The following is a 16,619-nucleotide window of genomic DNA, read 5'->3' as shown; positions in this document are numbered from 1 at the left end:
TATGTAACTGTCCAAACACTGTAGTTCACCTCACTGCACCACTTTACTTAAGACTCAAGTTCAGTGCAATCTAGATTTCGAAACTAGTTTCTAGGAGCTTAACCTTTGTGCAAAATTCAAAATGTATTGATGAATAGCTGAGGCCACCTAGTCCTGGCTTCTTGCCTTTTAAGATCTATAATAAATGCCAATGTAGCTGATTTTTGGATGTCTCTTTGTATCTGTAAATTGCAGTAAAATATGATTTCTTTCCTTGTTCTGTGCAATATTTTTGGTCTTTGGTCTTTGCACAATATTTTGGTCTCAATGGAATTACCATCCCCACCCTAAATGACCATAGCCCCTCCACCCTGATTTATTTATTTATATTATATAACTGCCCTTGTATACAGCCCCACAATGTTTCAATGTTTCTACACATACACCATGTTTATAGTTTACTCACATATATGTATACATATATTGTTTTTCTTTACTTTTGCACCTTTGTGGTCCAGCTACCCAATTTCGCTGTGCAAGAAACCGCACAATGACAATAAAAGCTCTAAAGTCTAAAGTCTATGTAGAGCTTGTGTTTGTTTGTTTTGTTTTGTATTGTGTTTGTATTTGTATTTTTTATTCATTGCAGGTTAAATATGTTGATATATGTATGTGGTTTAAAGTAGATGTTTACTAGTAGAATTTACAGCTATTGAGCTAAACACATTTCTAAGTAAAGATAGATTGCATAAGGTTGAATCAAGATCCCAGTACTGAGTTACTGATACCAAGAAATGATGATGCTGATACTGACACTGATAAGGCTTCAGTGCCAACCTGTCTGAGTACTGAACAACAATATATGTCAGTGAAATTATACACCTCAGTTATCAGTGAAACATGTCAGCAATTATAAGAAAGTCACGTTCAAACCCTTTACTTGTTCATAACTGCTGACAAATGGAAACAAAAACATATATCAAGTTTAAATAATACAATAAAAGCAGTGTATTAAAACATGTAGTGGTCTGCTATTCTCTATAAAGGGTTTATAAGTTGTTTATGAACAGTGGTAACACAATGACACAGCTCTAACCATAATTACATCAATAAACCTTTGTAAAGTGTTACATGACAGTTAACTAAAAACAAATAGCACATGCTAACAAAGCATTAGCGAGCATGAAACATTTAAATAACCTTTAAATGTCTCATAGATATAGTTACATTTATTGTTAATTTATTTTTTGTCCTTGGACTTGAGATTGATTTGCATAACTAACAGGTGAAGATAACTCCTATTTATTTTATATTTGGCCTTGATGAAGAACCTTCATTCACTTCCTACCCTTTAAGTCAACCTTCTTCTGATTTGCTGCCCCTTGCAAACAAAACAGCAGACTTAAATCTGCCAGAGCTGTATGTCTGACATGACCATAATAAGGATATCCTCTCTCTCATGACATCATAAAGAGACAGAAAAATAAAATAATTGATTGAAAATGGCTCTTTAGAGCTGTCTGAAAGTTCAGGTTTTAATTCATGAGGATTACTTGCATTTCATCGCTTCTCATTATTTGAAATGTTGGCCATGTTTAACATGAGCATCCACCACTGTAACAGAAAATAAGGAAAAGTATAACAGCTCCAGTCTGATGTAAATAAGGAAAGTCTTTAATTCAAGTCAGCTGACATATTTTATAGTAAGTGAATAGATTTAAAATAGGAGGAAATTTGTTTATTAGAGTCTTGTGGTAAGTAACATTTTAGTTCAATGTCAGTCAGATGATTGTGAGAGCTGGAAGTGGCAACTATGAACATGGCAGCAGCATGTGAACTGAGGAGTGGGTCATGCAGAAAAAAAGCAGTGGTCAGCACTCAAGGGAGGACAGATGTACCAAGAGCACGGCTTTAGCTATCAGCAGCAATGAGGGCAACAGAGAGGGCTATTAGCCAGCTAAGGTCAGGAACTCCACAGAGGGATGGTGACTGTGATGAGACAAGGCTTAGCTGTGCTCCATTTTTAATGACACCCAGCCTGAGGATAGATGTTGAGCAGCAGTGCTTATTTGACCTGGTCTGACACGAAAGCTTATGCTGCTCAACTTCGGTCAAAAGCCTCATTAATCCTTTCAGGAGATATCAGTGCAGGGAGACTCTCATGAATGGTAAAGACGCATACTGAATCTTTCCTCATTTAATATGACAGAAGCCAATCTGAGCCACATTAGGAGCTTCAATCATGCGGACTTATGGGATGCTATATTGGACAGGGCTAAATCATCAGAGTAGCTGTTAAATAATACATGACTAAAACTGAACAGGCTCATAGCAGCTGATCAATCACATGTTCTTAAAATGTCAACAATAAACTGGGTGAGTTTCTGTGGGTCATGGAAGAGGTGAGTCAAGCAACTGTGCCATGGAGCTTCAATTATAAATCGGTGGTGACCATGGAAACGGAAACAGAAACTATAAGAAACCTGAGAGTGCAGGTGAGATGCCTTCCCCCTAAGATCAGACAAGTAGCACACAGGTTAAGCCTCTTGCTGCAGGTAGACTGTGCTGCCCTTTGTCTCACTATGGACCAGCCATATTTATTGTTTTGTATACTGTTGGAAGTCCTGGCTGTAAACTGTGAGTAAGCTTCTTTTTCTCCAATTTAAAGTTCACAAAAATATGATCATAGCGAACAAAGTGAAAGTTGTGATGTTGTGATGGGCTAACATTCTGAAAACAAAAGTAGACTGGGTGTCTTCTAGGATGTGCTGCAAATGCACGAGATATAGCATTAGGATATGCCTTCTAATCATTTTTAAAACATCCCTTTTAGCTGTGCACTTGCAGTTCTGATGATCTGTGAAGAGGAAAATTGTAACTCAGAGCCATTTCCATCTGGGTAGCAGGGAGAGGAAGAAATAAATGTGCACATTAATTTGAGTTAATCTTCAAAGATGATCATATTTCACAGTAAAAAAGACACATGACTGCTTTCTTGTTAAAATAACTGTTCTTATTTACAGGTAATCGTTTCATTTAAAACTCGGATTTTTAATGAAATTTAAATGGTTCTTATTACATGATAAATACTTTCATCTTGTAGCATGTAAACTGTTACACACTACAAGCCAAACATCTTCCTGAGACACAGGGCTTTTGAAAAGGAATTGAACTTGAAACCTCAGTAACAATAGATTCAGTCTAACAACACAAATAACAATAAATAATTGTGGCCAACACCTGCCTTTGTGCCTGGAAATTATGTCACAAAGACACCAAAAAAGGAGATTCTGATAAAGATCTTGAGCAGGTCTGTGATTTGAGAAGAAGCAGCATAAAATATCATTTGGATAATGGTTTAAGACTTACCCAGACCTGAGCTTTAAAAAAAGAAAAAACTGTAGTTTATCACTGTTTAATCTTATCTTCTAAATCTTTTCAATTTTCTTCTATTTCTAGTTACAGTTTAGGAGACAAAACACTCAAAGAAACCCAATCTTAAAATGTTTACTTCCATGATCTTGCATAATGCTTTCTGATACACCCACATGTGTGTTAACCTCACACGCAGTCACTGCTGGGTGTAGTGTAGCCTATACAGTTACCATTTTGTTGTTAAGATCCACCCCAGCTACTAATTATAGCCTGTGGTTAGATGAAAGCATTTCCATGCCTAAAGGTTCTCTCGGTTACTGTGATCTACAATTTTGGTTTCATTGTTTAATTTTCAAATATTTGCCATATAGATGCTTTGTGAGCCTTAGGGAACATTTTAGAAAATGTGGGGTCGTAGCTCAACATTGTAAAATTGCTAAAGTCATTATAATTCAAATATTTTAGGTATTCACATTTTTCTCTTTCTATTATCTATTAGGCAAAATTATATTTTCGAGGGAAAAAGGTTGCATCAAAGCTTTCCCTGATAGTTCCCTGGGTAGTTCAGACACTAACTTGGTACCAAAGTGTCACTTCTTATAAGACTATAGAATTATCTAATCTTTTGGTAAAATATAACATATCTCCACACCACACTGACAATTTGGAGACTCATTTATGAACCACTTGAGATCAATTTTGAATGTAATTAAACAGAAAAACACAAGAAAGCACTAATTATTAAACGCTTTCAAAGAAATGATCCTATGTCTAAGAATAGTCTAGACTTGTTCTGTCATGAACCTTTGGGTTCACATCAAGGCTTTAGTTGGCCTTGCTTGTAAACCCATCCTTCCATTCTCTTGCACTTATCCAATTCAGGGTCTGGAGCCCATCCCGGATGCCATAAGGCAAGAGGAAGGCTAGGACAGGTCGCCAGCCTGTTGCAGGGCTAACAGAGATAGACAACCATTCACTCTCGCACTCACACCTACGGGCAATTTGGAATCACGAGTTAACATAACCCCACTAACTCCATGTCTTTGGAGTATGTGGAGACAATGCAGATACAAGAAAAACATAGGAAGGCCCTGGACAGATGGTGCATTTCAAACCCAGGGGCTTTCTTGCTGTGAGGAAACAATGCTAACAACTGCACCACTACACTGCTCCTAAGTATTCAAATGACAATTTTGAAGGCCGAAGTGGCTTTTAAACCCATCAAACACTAATAATAACATGATGCTGCAATAATATGATGTGGAACAGATAGTTTTAAACGTTTTAAAAATATCTGTACTCTTACTGCTTCCATAGGGATTAAGACAATAAATCAGAAGTGATCCGACAGCGCACTGTCCAGACTGCAAAAACCCATGATGGTGTGCTGATGGATTTTTCTGTTTTGTTTTGTAGCTACAGGGCTTGGGTACCTTGCAGTCACTGAGTCAACCATGAACTCCACTGTATACTAAAGTATTCTAGCATTAAATATGAGGCCATCTGTCCAACAGCTAACGCTTGAGTGAAACTGGGTTATGCAACAGGGCAATGATCTTGAGCACAGCAGCAAGTCTCCAAAAGAATAACTGGAAAACAAAAATCAAGGTGTAGCAATGGCCCAGTCAAAGTGCAGACCTTAACCTAAATGAGACAGCTGTGCAAAAGTGATTGCCACACAGTTCAATGAACTAAAGCTATGTTGTAAAAAAGTGGAGGAAATTTTCTCCACAGTGATGAGATAATGACAAAGTGATGCAGAAAACAATGGCTGTTCACTAATCTCAGACATATTTAATACATTGCCCAATTAACACAACCAGCAAGCTTGACCAAGAATACAAACACTTAATTTTAAGTTACAATCCATGATAGAAAATTTTCTCTAAATTCTGTAAGTGCTGAAATCTGTCTCTGTGTGTGCGCTGTACAGTGCTTCTGTGAGTTCTTTTCATCTTATTTGTCCTCACATTATTCAAAACTTCAAGGTCCAAGGGAAAAGATGTGATTGCAGTGTCCTCAGCAGCATTTAAAGCCACAAATACACGAAGTGAAAAAATATAAAACTGAGCAGCTCAGTCAGGGGCAGAAGCATTGTAAACACCAAAGAGTGTTCCCAAACAAGCACAGCTTCCAATTAGAATTAGTTTTACTCCAGTATCAGCTATACTCAGCTTATCCTTGAGTGTGGTCGTGGGCAGCATTTTGGAGGCGTCCAAACTGATGGTGTTCTCCTTTTTCTTTAGGCAGACTGAGATAGATTGTGGGCTAGTTCAGGCCTTCTATTTGTGTTTCGCCCAGGTGTCCTTTAGAGGGTTGATTCTGTTTATGAGCTAATCAGATCCGGTCCAAATTGAGTTAACGTGTTACCTTCAAACTCATTTAAACACCAAACAGGCAGTCAGATCTATCCTCACTTAAGCCAGTGTGAAGTACTTCGGAGATGAGATTGCTTTTCATTGATCTGCTGAGCCACAAAGCAACTGTGCGGTGAAATCCTCTGTGGTTTTCTTTATGACCTGAATAGTTTGCACTGATCTTGTAAAGGTACTAAAAAAGAGCAACTGAGTTAGCTCAGTGTGGTTTACACCAACACCTTATGGACTGTTCTGTGTGTTTCTTTCTCTAAATCTAATCCGAGCTGAAATTCGTCATTGCTTGTGTGTTGCAGGTCAGAATGTTGGAGAGGAACGTATAGTGGGAGGATATGCACCGGTTCCACATTCCATCAAGTACATTGTGTCGATACAGACATTGGAACGAAAGCACTTCTGTGGGGGTTTCTTGATTAATAAGCACTGGGTAGTCACAGCAGCACACTGTAACATCGGGTGAGCTAATTTTCTCCTGTCGATTTACCCCTATGGATTAAAAAAGTTCGATAACTTAAGGCAAAGTTGACTTGATTGAGTTTTAAAATCAGTCACACATCACACAAAACCCCATGTCTTTGTGTTCAGATTTAACTTTTTGTAAGGAAGAAAAGGCCTCTTGATATAGGATAGCCTCAATTTGACTTCTCAATCCTGTAATTTCAACTCATATCATACAGTCAGATCTGTGGCTTATCCTGACTGAAAGAAAGCTAATGGCAACGATAAAAGCGCACCATAACAATGGAGCTTTGTTGTACTGAAATCTGACACAGATCATGACGACCGATCAGAATACTTTATTTAGATTGCAAACAATTTGAAGATAAGGAAGCAATATTTGTAGACAATGTTCTGTGCCCATTCCATATTCTAAGGTTTTAGCAGCAAATCAGCAAACTGATAAATTACAGTTTCCAAATGTCAGTATCGCCTATTTCCCTGTCAACAAACAGTTACAATTGATCTCAAAAAGCTTTATTGCATTAATAGCAATTAATTATTAATATATCAGCAGAAAAGCAGCTCTGTCTCCCAGACTTCCAATTTAATGTTAGCAACCAGTATGGATGGATGGATGGACAATCAAACTGCATAACTTGGAAATTGCTGTTTTACATGACAAGTATAACCATCTCTTGTCTATAATTCTTAACAAGAACAAGGTAAAGAAGGACAGATACAACTCTGCGCTTTCTTGTCTTTTTACCAAACACAACCACAATGTTTTCCCAACTTCCAATCTGTTATCAAGCATCCTCAGAAATTACATTTCTGCATTAACATGTATCTTGGCTTATGATTTTCTACAGCAGTGTGATAAAAAGCTTCACAGATCAGTATGTTTTTTATAGATAGAAGGCACATATCACACAACAGAGGCAACTCAAAGTGTAAGAGACCATAAAAATACATTTGGCAGTTTCAAGCGAATGGGCAAAATAAATAAATAATTTAAACATTAAAAAAAACGCTGACGAAGCAAAGCTTTGAGGCAAGCGATTGATGTTTGCCTAAGAAAAAAAGGATAAAAAGAATCTAGAAAACAGATACTGAAATCCTAAAACCAGGCAAAAAATCTATAGAGTTTATGAATTTATGGACCTCAGCCACATAAAAACAATTACAAAGTCTGCCTATTGATGTCTTGAAATAAAGTAAAATACAAATAAAAATGTCTGTCTAAAGCAGATACAGAAAAACTCACTCGCACATTCATTACACTACTGTAACAGTGTCTTGGTAGCAACACAAAACAAAAAAGAAAATCAGACATTACAGCTCATTCAGAAAGGTGCAATGCTCCATTGGCTTCCAGGGTCACAAAAGATATATTTTAAATTACTTCTGCTATTTAGCAAATCACTAAATGGACTTAGAAATGAGTCACATAAAAATTTGTATGGTCTGCTACCCTTTATGTAACCTAACATAAACATCACAGCCTCTCTGCACCAGTGCAACATAATGCATTACTTTAAACTTAACCAGAGAATTGCAAACTAACCAGTTTAGCCTGCACTAAACTGTGCCAAACGGCCTAGTCTTTTCATGCAACCTTGGAATAGTTGCTTTGTAACTTGTGGGATCCCAGGAGCTATGAAGCAACTACTCTGCCAATGTGAGCACAGGATACATTTGATTGGCATATGACAGTGTTCTGCCCCTCTGTGACCCCTCTTCTCTTTGCAGTGGCAGAGGGAATAGGGGCCATAGAGAGTATTTAATGTATTTACTGCCCTGTCATATGCCAGTTTAGCTCGGGTTAGGACAACCCTAACCCCATCATTACCTTAAATGGTAAGCTAGCTAGTATGGTCAAACTCAAGTATTGAGTCATAGGACTTAAATATTTCTCCAAGCTCACTGGTGGTTAGACGGCAAAGAACCTACAGTAGGCAGGATGAGGAGCCCTAAGTCAGTGACTTTATGACAGTTTGACAAGAATGATGCAAATATGAACCTGCCCCAAAGATAATGTTTATTTAACAGAGTCGTTACACCCTCTGGTACCCTTGGTTGAGCTGTGTAAATGATCCCCATGACATGGCCCAAGTTTTTGCTTTCTAGGAAATTATTTTGAGACCGACTGGCTTCCTTTGATTTCACTTTGAAATACAACTTTAGAAGTTAATAAAATGCAATGATAAAACAAATGCAAATAAAAACACCGTAAAAAAAAAAGTACAAAAAACAAAACAGAGAGAAAATCTACAAAATATGTAATAAACTATTTTGTACTGCAATGAAAATTGGTCCATTTGATTGACCTTTATTATAATTATGAATTTATTTTATTTTCAGTTGCTACAAACGGGACAGACATGACTGGAGGATAGGACAGGGAGAAAGAATGAAAGAAAGAGAGGGAGAGAAAGAAAACCAAATGGGAGAAGAGACGGTGAGAAGGGGGGGAATAAAGGAAAAAAAAAAAAAAAAAAAAAAAGAACAAAACTCCTGGGTCACCTGTATGGAGAAAAAAACAGAAGAGAAAGCAACAACAAAGAGCAACATAATAAATAAAAAAACGGCACCATCACAATAAACTAGTTAGCAGTAGATATCAGTAGATACTAAATAATAAACGATATTGTGCAGCACGCAAGATAGACAGCGCACAATGTGCTTTGAGGCAGCAGCCAAGAAAGCTGTAGTCCGCGTCTGTGAATACCCGTGTGTACACCTGTGTGCATACCTGTGTGGATCAGCATGCTTGCATTCCAAAGGTTTCTCCATGTAACGATCTGCTAGGGAGTGTGGGGAGCCACAGCCCCGTCCTCCAGGGCATGAAGCAGGTATGGAGGAGATCAAGACTCCAGACATCCAGAGGCCCCCAGAACACAAGAGACCAAGGAAGACCAACAGAGGGGCAGCCGCGCCACTGTCCCAGTAAGAGCTGAGGAGAGTCCCAGATGAGGGCTCACTCAGCAGCCGCGGAGCAGAAGCCAGGGGGAGTTGCAGTGACGCGCCCGTGAGCTCCGCCGGCAGCCAGCTGTGCCTGAGTGACCGAGCCCCAGGCCGAGAGGCCGGGGGCACCCCACCTCCGGAGTGGCCCGAGCGAGCCCCAGGCTCCAGGCCCCGATAAGCGGCCGCCAAGGAGTGAGCCGGTGTGTACCCGGACGCCCACCCCCAGACACAAAGAACCACCAACGCACCGACACCTGAGGGAGTCCGCCACTGGCAGGGGAAGTGGTGGTGGGTGGAGATAGGCCTCCAAACCTTGGAGGGCCTGAGATGTCCCCAGAGAGGTGGCGCCTGACACCCAACCTGACATATAGACACAGACATACAGGCACACACAGACACAAACATCCATTCCCACCCTCATGCTCTCATATGCACTTATTCCACACTCAACCAACATGGAGACAGACATAAAGAGACGCTGTACACACGGTCACACTCCCCAAGCGTACTCTACGAACCGGGTCTAGGTACCCTTGCCCCTGGAGGGGGGAACTGCACCCAGACCCAGGTGGTGTTACCCTTTTCCCTGCGGTGGGGAGAGGCAGACCGCCCCGACTCCGCAGCAGCAGGGAGGCCCCACACTCCAGACCGCAGTCGGACGGCCAACTCCTCCTCCTAGCCCCCCCGCTCCAGCAGGCCGCAGAGAACGGGGGTGAGAGAAGACTCCAAACCTCCCTCCACCCGCTCATTGTAGTGTTGATGCATGTGTGTTCTAAGGTGCAATTAAAACCCAGGAGGGCATGGAGCTACCTGCCAGAGAGCAGCAGGTAAGCGCATAGTCCCTCCTGCTAGCATCACTAGAGCTAAAGATGTTGTGTATGATGTGTATGTTTGGAGTTAAAATTTCTATAAGGAAGAAAATTGTTGAGACCTGGATAAAGTTGGACGTAAGGACTGTTTAATATCATCAGGAAAATGATTCCAGTGTTACAGGCAACAAAACATGACTTTACCATGTTTATTTGTACCAGTTATCAACTACTCATTTATTTTCTCTTACCTCTGTTTTGGGTTTGTGAACCGTAGCCAGAAAACACAACTACACGTTGTTGTTTAACTGCTGATTGTGCAATTTGGCAAAAGGTGTTATATCACTATTTGCCACCATTTTTTAAAAATGATTAAGTTTCAAGCTAAAGGGTGTCATTACTGTTTGTTTCCATATAATATACCATATTGCAACAGGAAAAGCCTTTCTGTAAATAATAATCCTAATATAGGGTCACACTCCAGTTAAGTGTCCATGTTCCAGGGACTTGGATTGTGCATGCTAGTTTACTGGCATAGCTTACTAGGAAACACCCAAATGGATCAAAGCCGGCTTTAACACAAATACACCTGTGCACCTCCCCTTATTATGTTATTGTAAACCCCTAAGCATAAAACTCAATAGGTCTTTCCAACTCCAAGATCTGGATTTGTCACTGTAGTAAAACTACAACTGTTACTATTAAGAAGAACAGTTACTCTGTTTTATTTAAGAGCAGCCAGCATGTAAAGTATCTTGACGCTGAAACTGGAGTAGGTGAAAAAGATTCGGCAGTCGCCCATTGTTATGCTTATATGTGTGGTTTTCTTGATGTGACATGCCAAAATGTCTTTTATACCTGTGATAAAAGGCAGTGTCATAGATCAGAGTTACAGACCTTAGGCTTCTGTTGCATTTATGACTTATTTACAGAAAAAAAGTTGACACTTCATTTAAAAATGAAAGAAATCAGCTTGCCTGTGTTGATATAACTGTAGAGGTTTTCAGAGTGCATGCAGAGAAAATGAGAAAAAAATAAACAGAAGAAAATGAAAAGCGCCATTAGATGACTTATGGCATTCACCTCCTGCATTGTTCCCTCTCTCACCTGGAGACCACTGGGAGCACTGTGAGAATCATGTTCTTTGATTTCTCCAGTGCCTTCAACACCATTCTTCCCACAGTCCTGAAGGACAAGTTGGACAACTCAGGAGCGGACCATCACTGGACTTCCTCACCGACCGACCACAGTATGTGAGAAATCAGTGCTGTGTGTCAGACAGGGTCGTCTGCAGTACGGGGGGCCCCACAGGGAACGGTTCTGGCTCCGCTCCTCTTCACCACCTACACTGCAGACTTCTCTCACAACTCCACCCAGTGCTCCCTGCAGAAGTTCTCTGACAACTCTGCAATAGTTGGCCTAATCACTGATGGGGACGACAAAGAGTACATTGAAGTGACCCAAACGTTTGTGGACTGGTACCAGCAGAACTACATCCAGAACAACACTAGAAAAACCAAGGAGCTGGTGGTAGACTTCCGCAGGCACAAACATCCTCCACTGTAACCACTAAATATCCAAGGACTGGACTTTGAGGCTGTGGATAGCTACAGGTACCTTGGTGTACAATAAATAATAAACCGGACTGGACTCACAATTCAAGTGCTCTCTACAGAAAAGGGCAGAGCAGGCTGTACCTGCTGCAGAGGCTCAGGTCTTTTGGAAGGAATGGCCCACTCCTGAAGACCTATGACTCTGTGGTGGCCTCTGCCATCTTTAACAGTGTGGTCTGCTGGAGTGGCAGCATCTCTGCTGGGGACAGGAAGAGACTGAACGGGCTGATCTGGAGGACCAGCTCTGTTCTAGGATGCCCCCTGGACCCAGTGGAGGTGGTGAGTGACAGGAGAATGGTGGCTAAGCTGTCATCCCTGTTGGACAACATCTCCCACCCCATGGAGAAGTCTCTGACAGCACTGAGCAGCTCCTTCAGTGGCAGGCTGTGGCACCCACGATGTGGGACGGAGAGATTTCGCAGGTCTTTCTTTCCAACTGCTCTACAACAAAGACTTTGCCGATGACCACACACGTGCAGACAGACACACACACATATATCCAATATGACATGGTAGCCTTCGCCTAGTCTCCCCAATGTGCAATAATACCAAGTGCAATTTTCTGATGTCACATAGTATTTTATTCTATCTTGTATAGTATTCTATTCTATTTTGTATACTACTTTATTCTATTTGATCTTATTCTATTCTGTTGTTTTTCTTAATTTTTGCTGCTATTAACTTTGTATTGTCCAGTTTCTGCCGTGATAAAAACAAATTTCCCATGTGTGGGACTAATAAAAGTTTATATTATCTTATCTTAAATCTTCTTTTACAGACATTTGACCCAGAAGATGTAATTTATCTTCTTTTCATCTACAGGGTGAAAAATATGATAATTGTTGGAGGAGACTACTCTCTTTCTATATATGAGGGCACAGAGCAAGAAATCCTTCCCCACATTTTGGTGCCACATCCTTCATACAACAAAATCACAAACAACTGTGATATTATGCTTATTAAGGTACATAATACATTGATTTTATTTAGTTTCTTTTTATTTTATTTAGTTTTATTTATTTAAACCATGTTGCTTCATTTGTGTCTAACTCATCACATTGTCTACAATCTCTTCAGCTGAGGGCTCCATTCTATCTGAACAGCTACGTCTCCATCACTCTACTGCCCAGACAGGGCGCCCCCATTGCAGAGGGCAGACTGTGTCGTGTGTCGGGCTGGGGATACACAAATCCCAGCGGAGGCCCGATCCCCTCCACCCTCCGAACTGTAATGCTCCCCATTGTCTCCACAGAAAAATGTAACAGCAGTGAGTCATTTAGTGGCAACATCACAGAAAACATGCTGTGTGCTGGTTACAGTCTTGGTGGAAAAGATGCCTGTCAGGTAAGAGCATCTCTGCTTTTTTAAAATTCAGCATATGAACATGGCAACAGTTTTACAGCACCTTTCGATTCATTTTTATTTACGTAGCACCAGTTCACTATGACAGGTATGCCATATGGTTCAACATACTGCAACCCACAAGATAAGTGGGGGAATCCCAGTAATAACATTAAGGGATTGTTGCCTCTGATGCCAAACAATTGGAATCTTTTCTCTGACCGTTTAGAGAAAGAAGGGGGAAAAAAGAGGAAGCATTTTATGGAAGGCTTTAGGCAGGAAGGCAAGAAAGTAACAGAGATACAACAAAACAAAAAAACTAAGGCCAAGAGAACTCACACATTTAATTACATACATTCCTTAAGTTATTAGTTATTCTTTAAGTTATTAGTCATTAAGAATAACCGAGTGAGTGAGTTACTGCAATAGGCCATGGTATATGCATTGAACCCAAACTCTTAGCTGCTTCCACGAGACAAGAGACTGATATCTGAAGCTTGTACCTCAAAATAAATATTAGTTATATTTAAATGGCTTCATAGTTTAGTAGTTTACACATTTGCTTAGCAAGTGAAAAGTCGCCAGGGAGGAAAAGATGGGATTATCTTTGTCATCAGGGAGGGCATCCCCTTGGTGACCCATTGCGACTAAGGAAGCAGCTAAAAGTAGATACTTTGTAATTAGAAATGGGCATTGAAGGTAAGGATAGAATGAAAAACACATATTATGCATATGTATTTGTATTTCTGCATACAATAAAGCTCATAATAAAGCTGCATGTTGTATAAAAACTAATTGGGTAAAGTTTGATATAAAAATAAAAAATACAGGCATAGGACTCCATTGTTCTTGCTGTCAATAAATCTCTCCCTTTTTTTGATTTTCATAAAAAATCTAAAATTAACCTTGTGTCAATTTGGCTTGCAGTTTATTTCAGCTTGTCTCAGAAAGTGCATTTGCAGAGTATTTGTATTTGCAAGGCATACTTTAAGTGTCTAAAATATTGTGTGTTCTTTTTTGCAACTTTTAAGCTACTGCATAACAGCATTTTGAAAGTTATCAGACTGTTTTCTGTAATATTGTTCTACATCTTCATTTATTTAGTCATTTAAAAAAAAGGACATTACATTTTGTAAAAGAAAATTTACTGGTAGTGAAAGGCAGCTACCGCTCTACAGCCCAAGAAAATTATTTAAGGCTCCAGCTACAGAACTACAGAGCAAGTCATAGAATATCAATCAGAGATATTTAAGTTTCTTGTTGAGTAATTAGTAAAGACTTGAGTAAAGACATCCGTAGCCTAACATGTCATCCCTAATGTTTTCTTCCATCCTGTGGTATCAGGGGGACTCGGGGGGTCCACTTGTTTGCGATGGCCGGGTCTATGGTGTCGTGTCCTGGGGGAAAGGTTGTGCTGATGCTCAGTTTCCTGGAGTCTACACTGCTGTGTCCAAGTTCCGCAGGTGGATAGACAACACCATATTTAGCTACTACAGCAGATGCAACAAGAATTAGAGCCCAGTGCAACTTTTCACTGTTGCCTTATGTGACCTAAGTTAGGCTTGTTTTGCCCTTCATGCACATTTGAGTGTATGCCCATGTGTTAAAGGAATTTTTAGGAAAATATTTGATTTGCTTTCTTGCTCAAATTTGGATAAAAAAGGGTGCCTTTATATGAGGCTACAGTGTGGGGCCTGTGAAGGGTAACAAAACAAACCTCCAAGCACTTTTAAGTCTTGCACGTGACTTGTTAATATTTCCAGCAGGTAAAAAGTTAAGAGCATTGTCAGTTTCTTCTCACTATTGGCAACGAAGCAAATCTGACAATTTTCCAAAATGTTCACCTAGTTCTTGAGCGGTTGTTACTTGACCTCAAGTAAATGTTGTGTCAGTCAAAAGCTAGAAACAATGGGCAACCATTTTTGAGTTTTACATTTAGTTTGCCAGCTGCTGATCTATTTTAGGCAACTCATAAACAATAGAAATACAGTGGAATCCACCAATACTCTCAGGCAAAGCAGAACACGTTGAACACATTTCCACAGCGTCACGATTGAGGTGCCAAATCCTTCAGAGTCTCGTGGAAAAGAGAACAACAGAAAAACATAGTCATGATACTATGTTTCAGTCATGATACATCACAGTTTATGTTCTAAAATCTTTTAAGAAGTCAAGAAAGCTCACAGTCATATCCAGGACAAATTACTCATGTTTCACTAAAATCTGATCAATAATGTAGGAGGAGTAGCAACGTTGTGAAAATGACAGTGCCTGTAAAATTATAAAAATGACCTAAACCTTGGTTACACTTTGGGTGAAGACCAATTAGGGGATCATTGTGTGCACTGTAAGTTTGAGTATATTCTGACAAATACAGAGGAAGTATCAACAATTCTTGTGAACTCCGGTGAGATAGACAGATACTTTGTGGACACTTTGCTATCACACATGCTCATCGGTCCTTTGGCTGGATGAGCTCAAAACATATGAAATGCTGTAAATAAAGCATGCTTACATTTAACTGAGCATATTGTGGCTATTACTGTAACATCACAAGTCGTATAGCTTGTTCATGAGTCATAGAAAATAGAAACAACCGCAGGAACTGAGTTTACTGAGTCAAAATGTATAAGTAAAAAACAACATCTGTTCAATGTGAGCAGAAATCATTTAAAAATATATTTCCCATATATATATATATATATATATATATATATATATATATATATATATATATATATATATATATATATATCTTGTACCGTGAAAATGAAAATCTGATAACCTGTAGGTTAGTCACATTAAAACAACTGTTTAGAGATTAAACTGGTGGGTAATTTGTACCATTCTATGGTATTTGCATTACAAAGTTAATGAATTATGAAAAGATTCCAAATTTGAACTGAAAATTAAAATAATGCTTACTTTAAGTTCAAAAAATCCGCTGGTTCAATTGTAACGCGTGCTGTGTGTGTCCGTGTTGTGATCAGCCTGTGTTTTCAGACTGAAATTCTATTAGTCAGAAAATGATCACTGCCAATTTGACATGATATATTCATGGTCTGTTTTAATGTAGTTGCATAAACTGTAATGTTTTTTTTTCCTGTTTTTTAAACTTCAATAAATTACTAATCATCCTTTTTTTCATGCACTCTCTGCCTAACGTCTGTGTGTGCATTTACACAGTAAATGTTACAGCCATCAGCCTTAAGTTAAGTGGAGACCTTCAATAACGCATTACATGGGCTTTTCGGATAGATAACTCACAACTCTTCATGCCATGTCACTTGTACAAGTCAGTAAAAGCCTCTGCAGGGGAACAATTAATAAGCCACTACACTGATAAATTATTTAAAACTACAGCAATCACATTTGATATGGAGTGTAAATCTTGGCTGCTTGTCATTAGCCTTACTCAAGCCACAGAAGAATTACCCTAAAACTGGAATACCTTCATGAAATATGCATGGAGCCAGTCGTTGGACTCCTTCCTCCTCCTCACCAGCAGAGATTCCCGCAAGGGCGAGCCGTCACGAAGCCAGGTGAAATCAGTACAGACTGCATCACACCTGATAGGTGTTGGCTTATCACAGCAGAATGAATACTTGATGGCCTACTTTAGAGGGAGCTCTAGTTTCATGGCTGGTCCTGTTTGCTCTGTGTTGATGGGTGTGTCAATGCCCCTTGTGATTGATGGATTTCAGGGTCTTTTATGCTGCAAA

At 39.6% G+C, this 16,619-nt stretch overlaps 1 protein-coding gene across 1 annotated transcript; it reads left to right on the top strand.

Annotated features, from left to right (window-relative positions):
* Window positions 1–2,447: 2,447 nt before the first annotated feature.
* Window positions 2,448–15,535, top strand: LOC120737322 (trypsin). Its single transcript, XM_040037948.1, has 5 exons — window positions 2,448–2,616; window positions 6,026–6,185; window positions 12,379–12,520; window positions 12,634–12,900; window positions 14,242–15,535. Exons 1-5 carry the CDS (start codon window positions 2,562–2,564, stop codon window positions 14,410–14,412), a joined length of 795 nt encoding a protein of 264 aa, XP_039893882.1. The 5' UTR covers window positions 2,448–2,561; the 3' UTR covers window positions 14,413–15,535.
* The last annotated feature ends 1,084 nt before the right edge of the window (window positions 15,536–16,619 follow it).

Source organism: Simochromis diagramma, unplaced genomic scaffold, assembly GCF_900408965.1.
Source record: "Simochromis diagramma unplaced genomic scaffold, fSimDia1.1 OVJJ01000061.1, whole genome shotgun sequence".
NCBI classification, from domain to species: domain Eukaryota; kingdom Metazoa; phylum Chordata; class Actinopteri; order Cichliformes; family Cichlidae; genus Simochromis; species Simochromis diagramma.
This window is presented reverse-complemented; position numbering and strand designations above follow the sequence as displayed.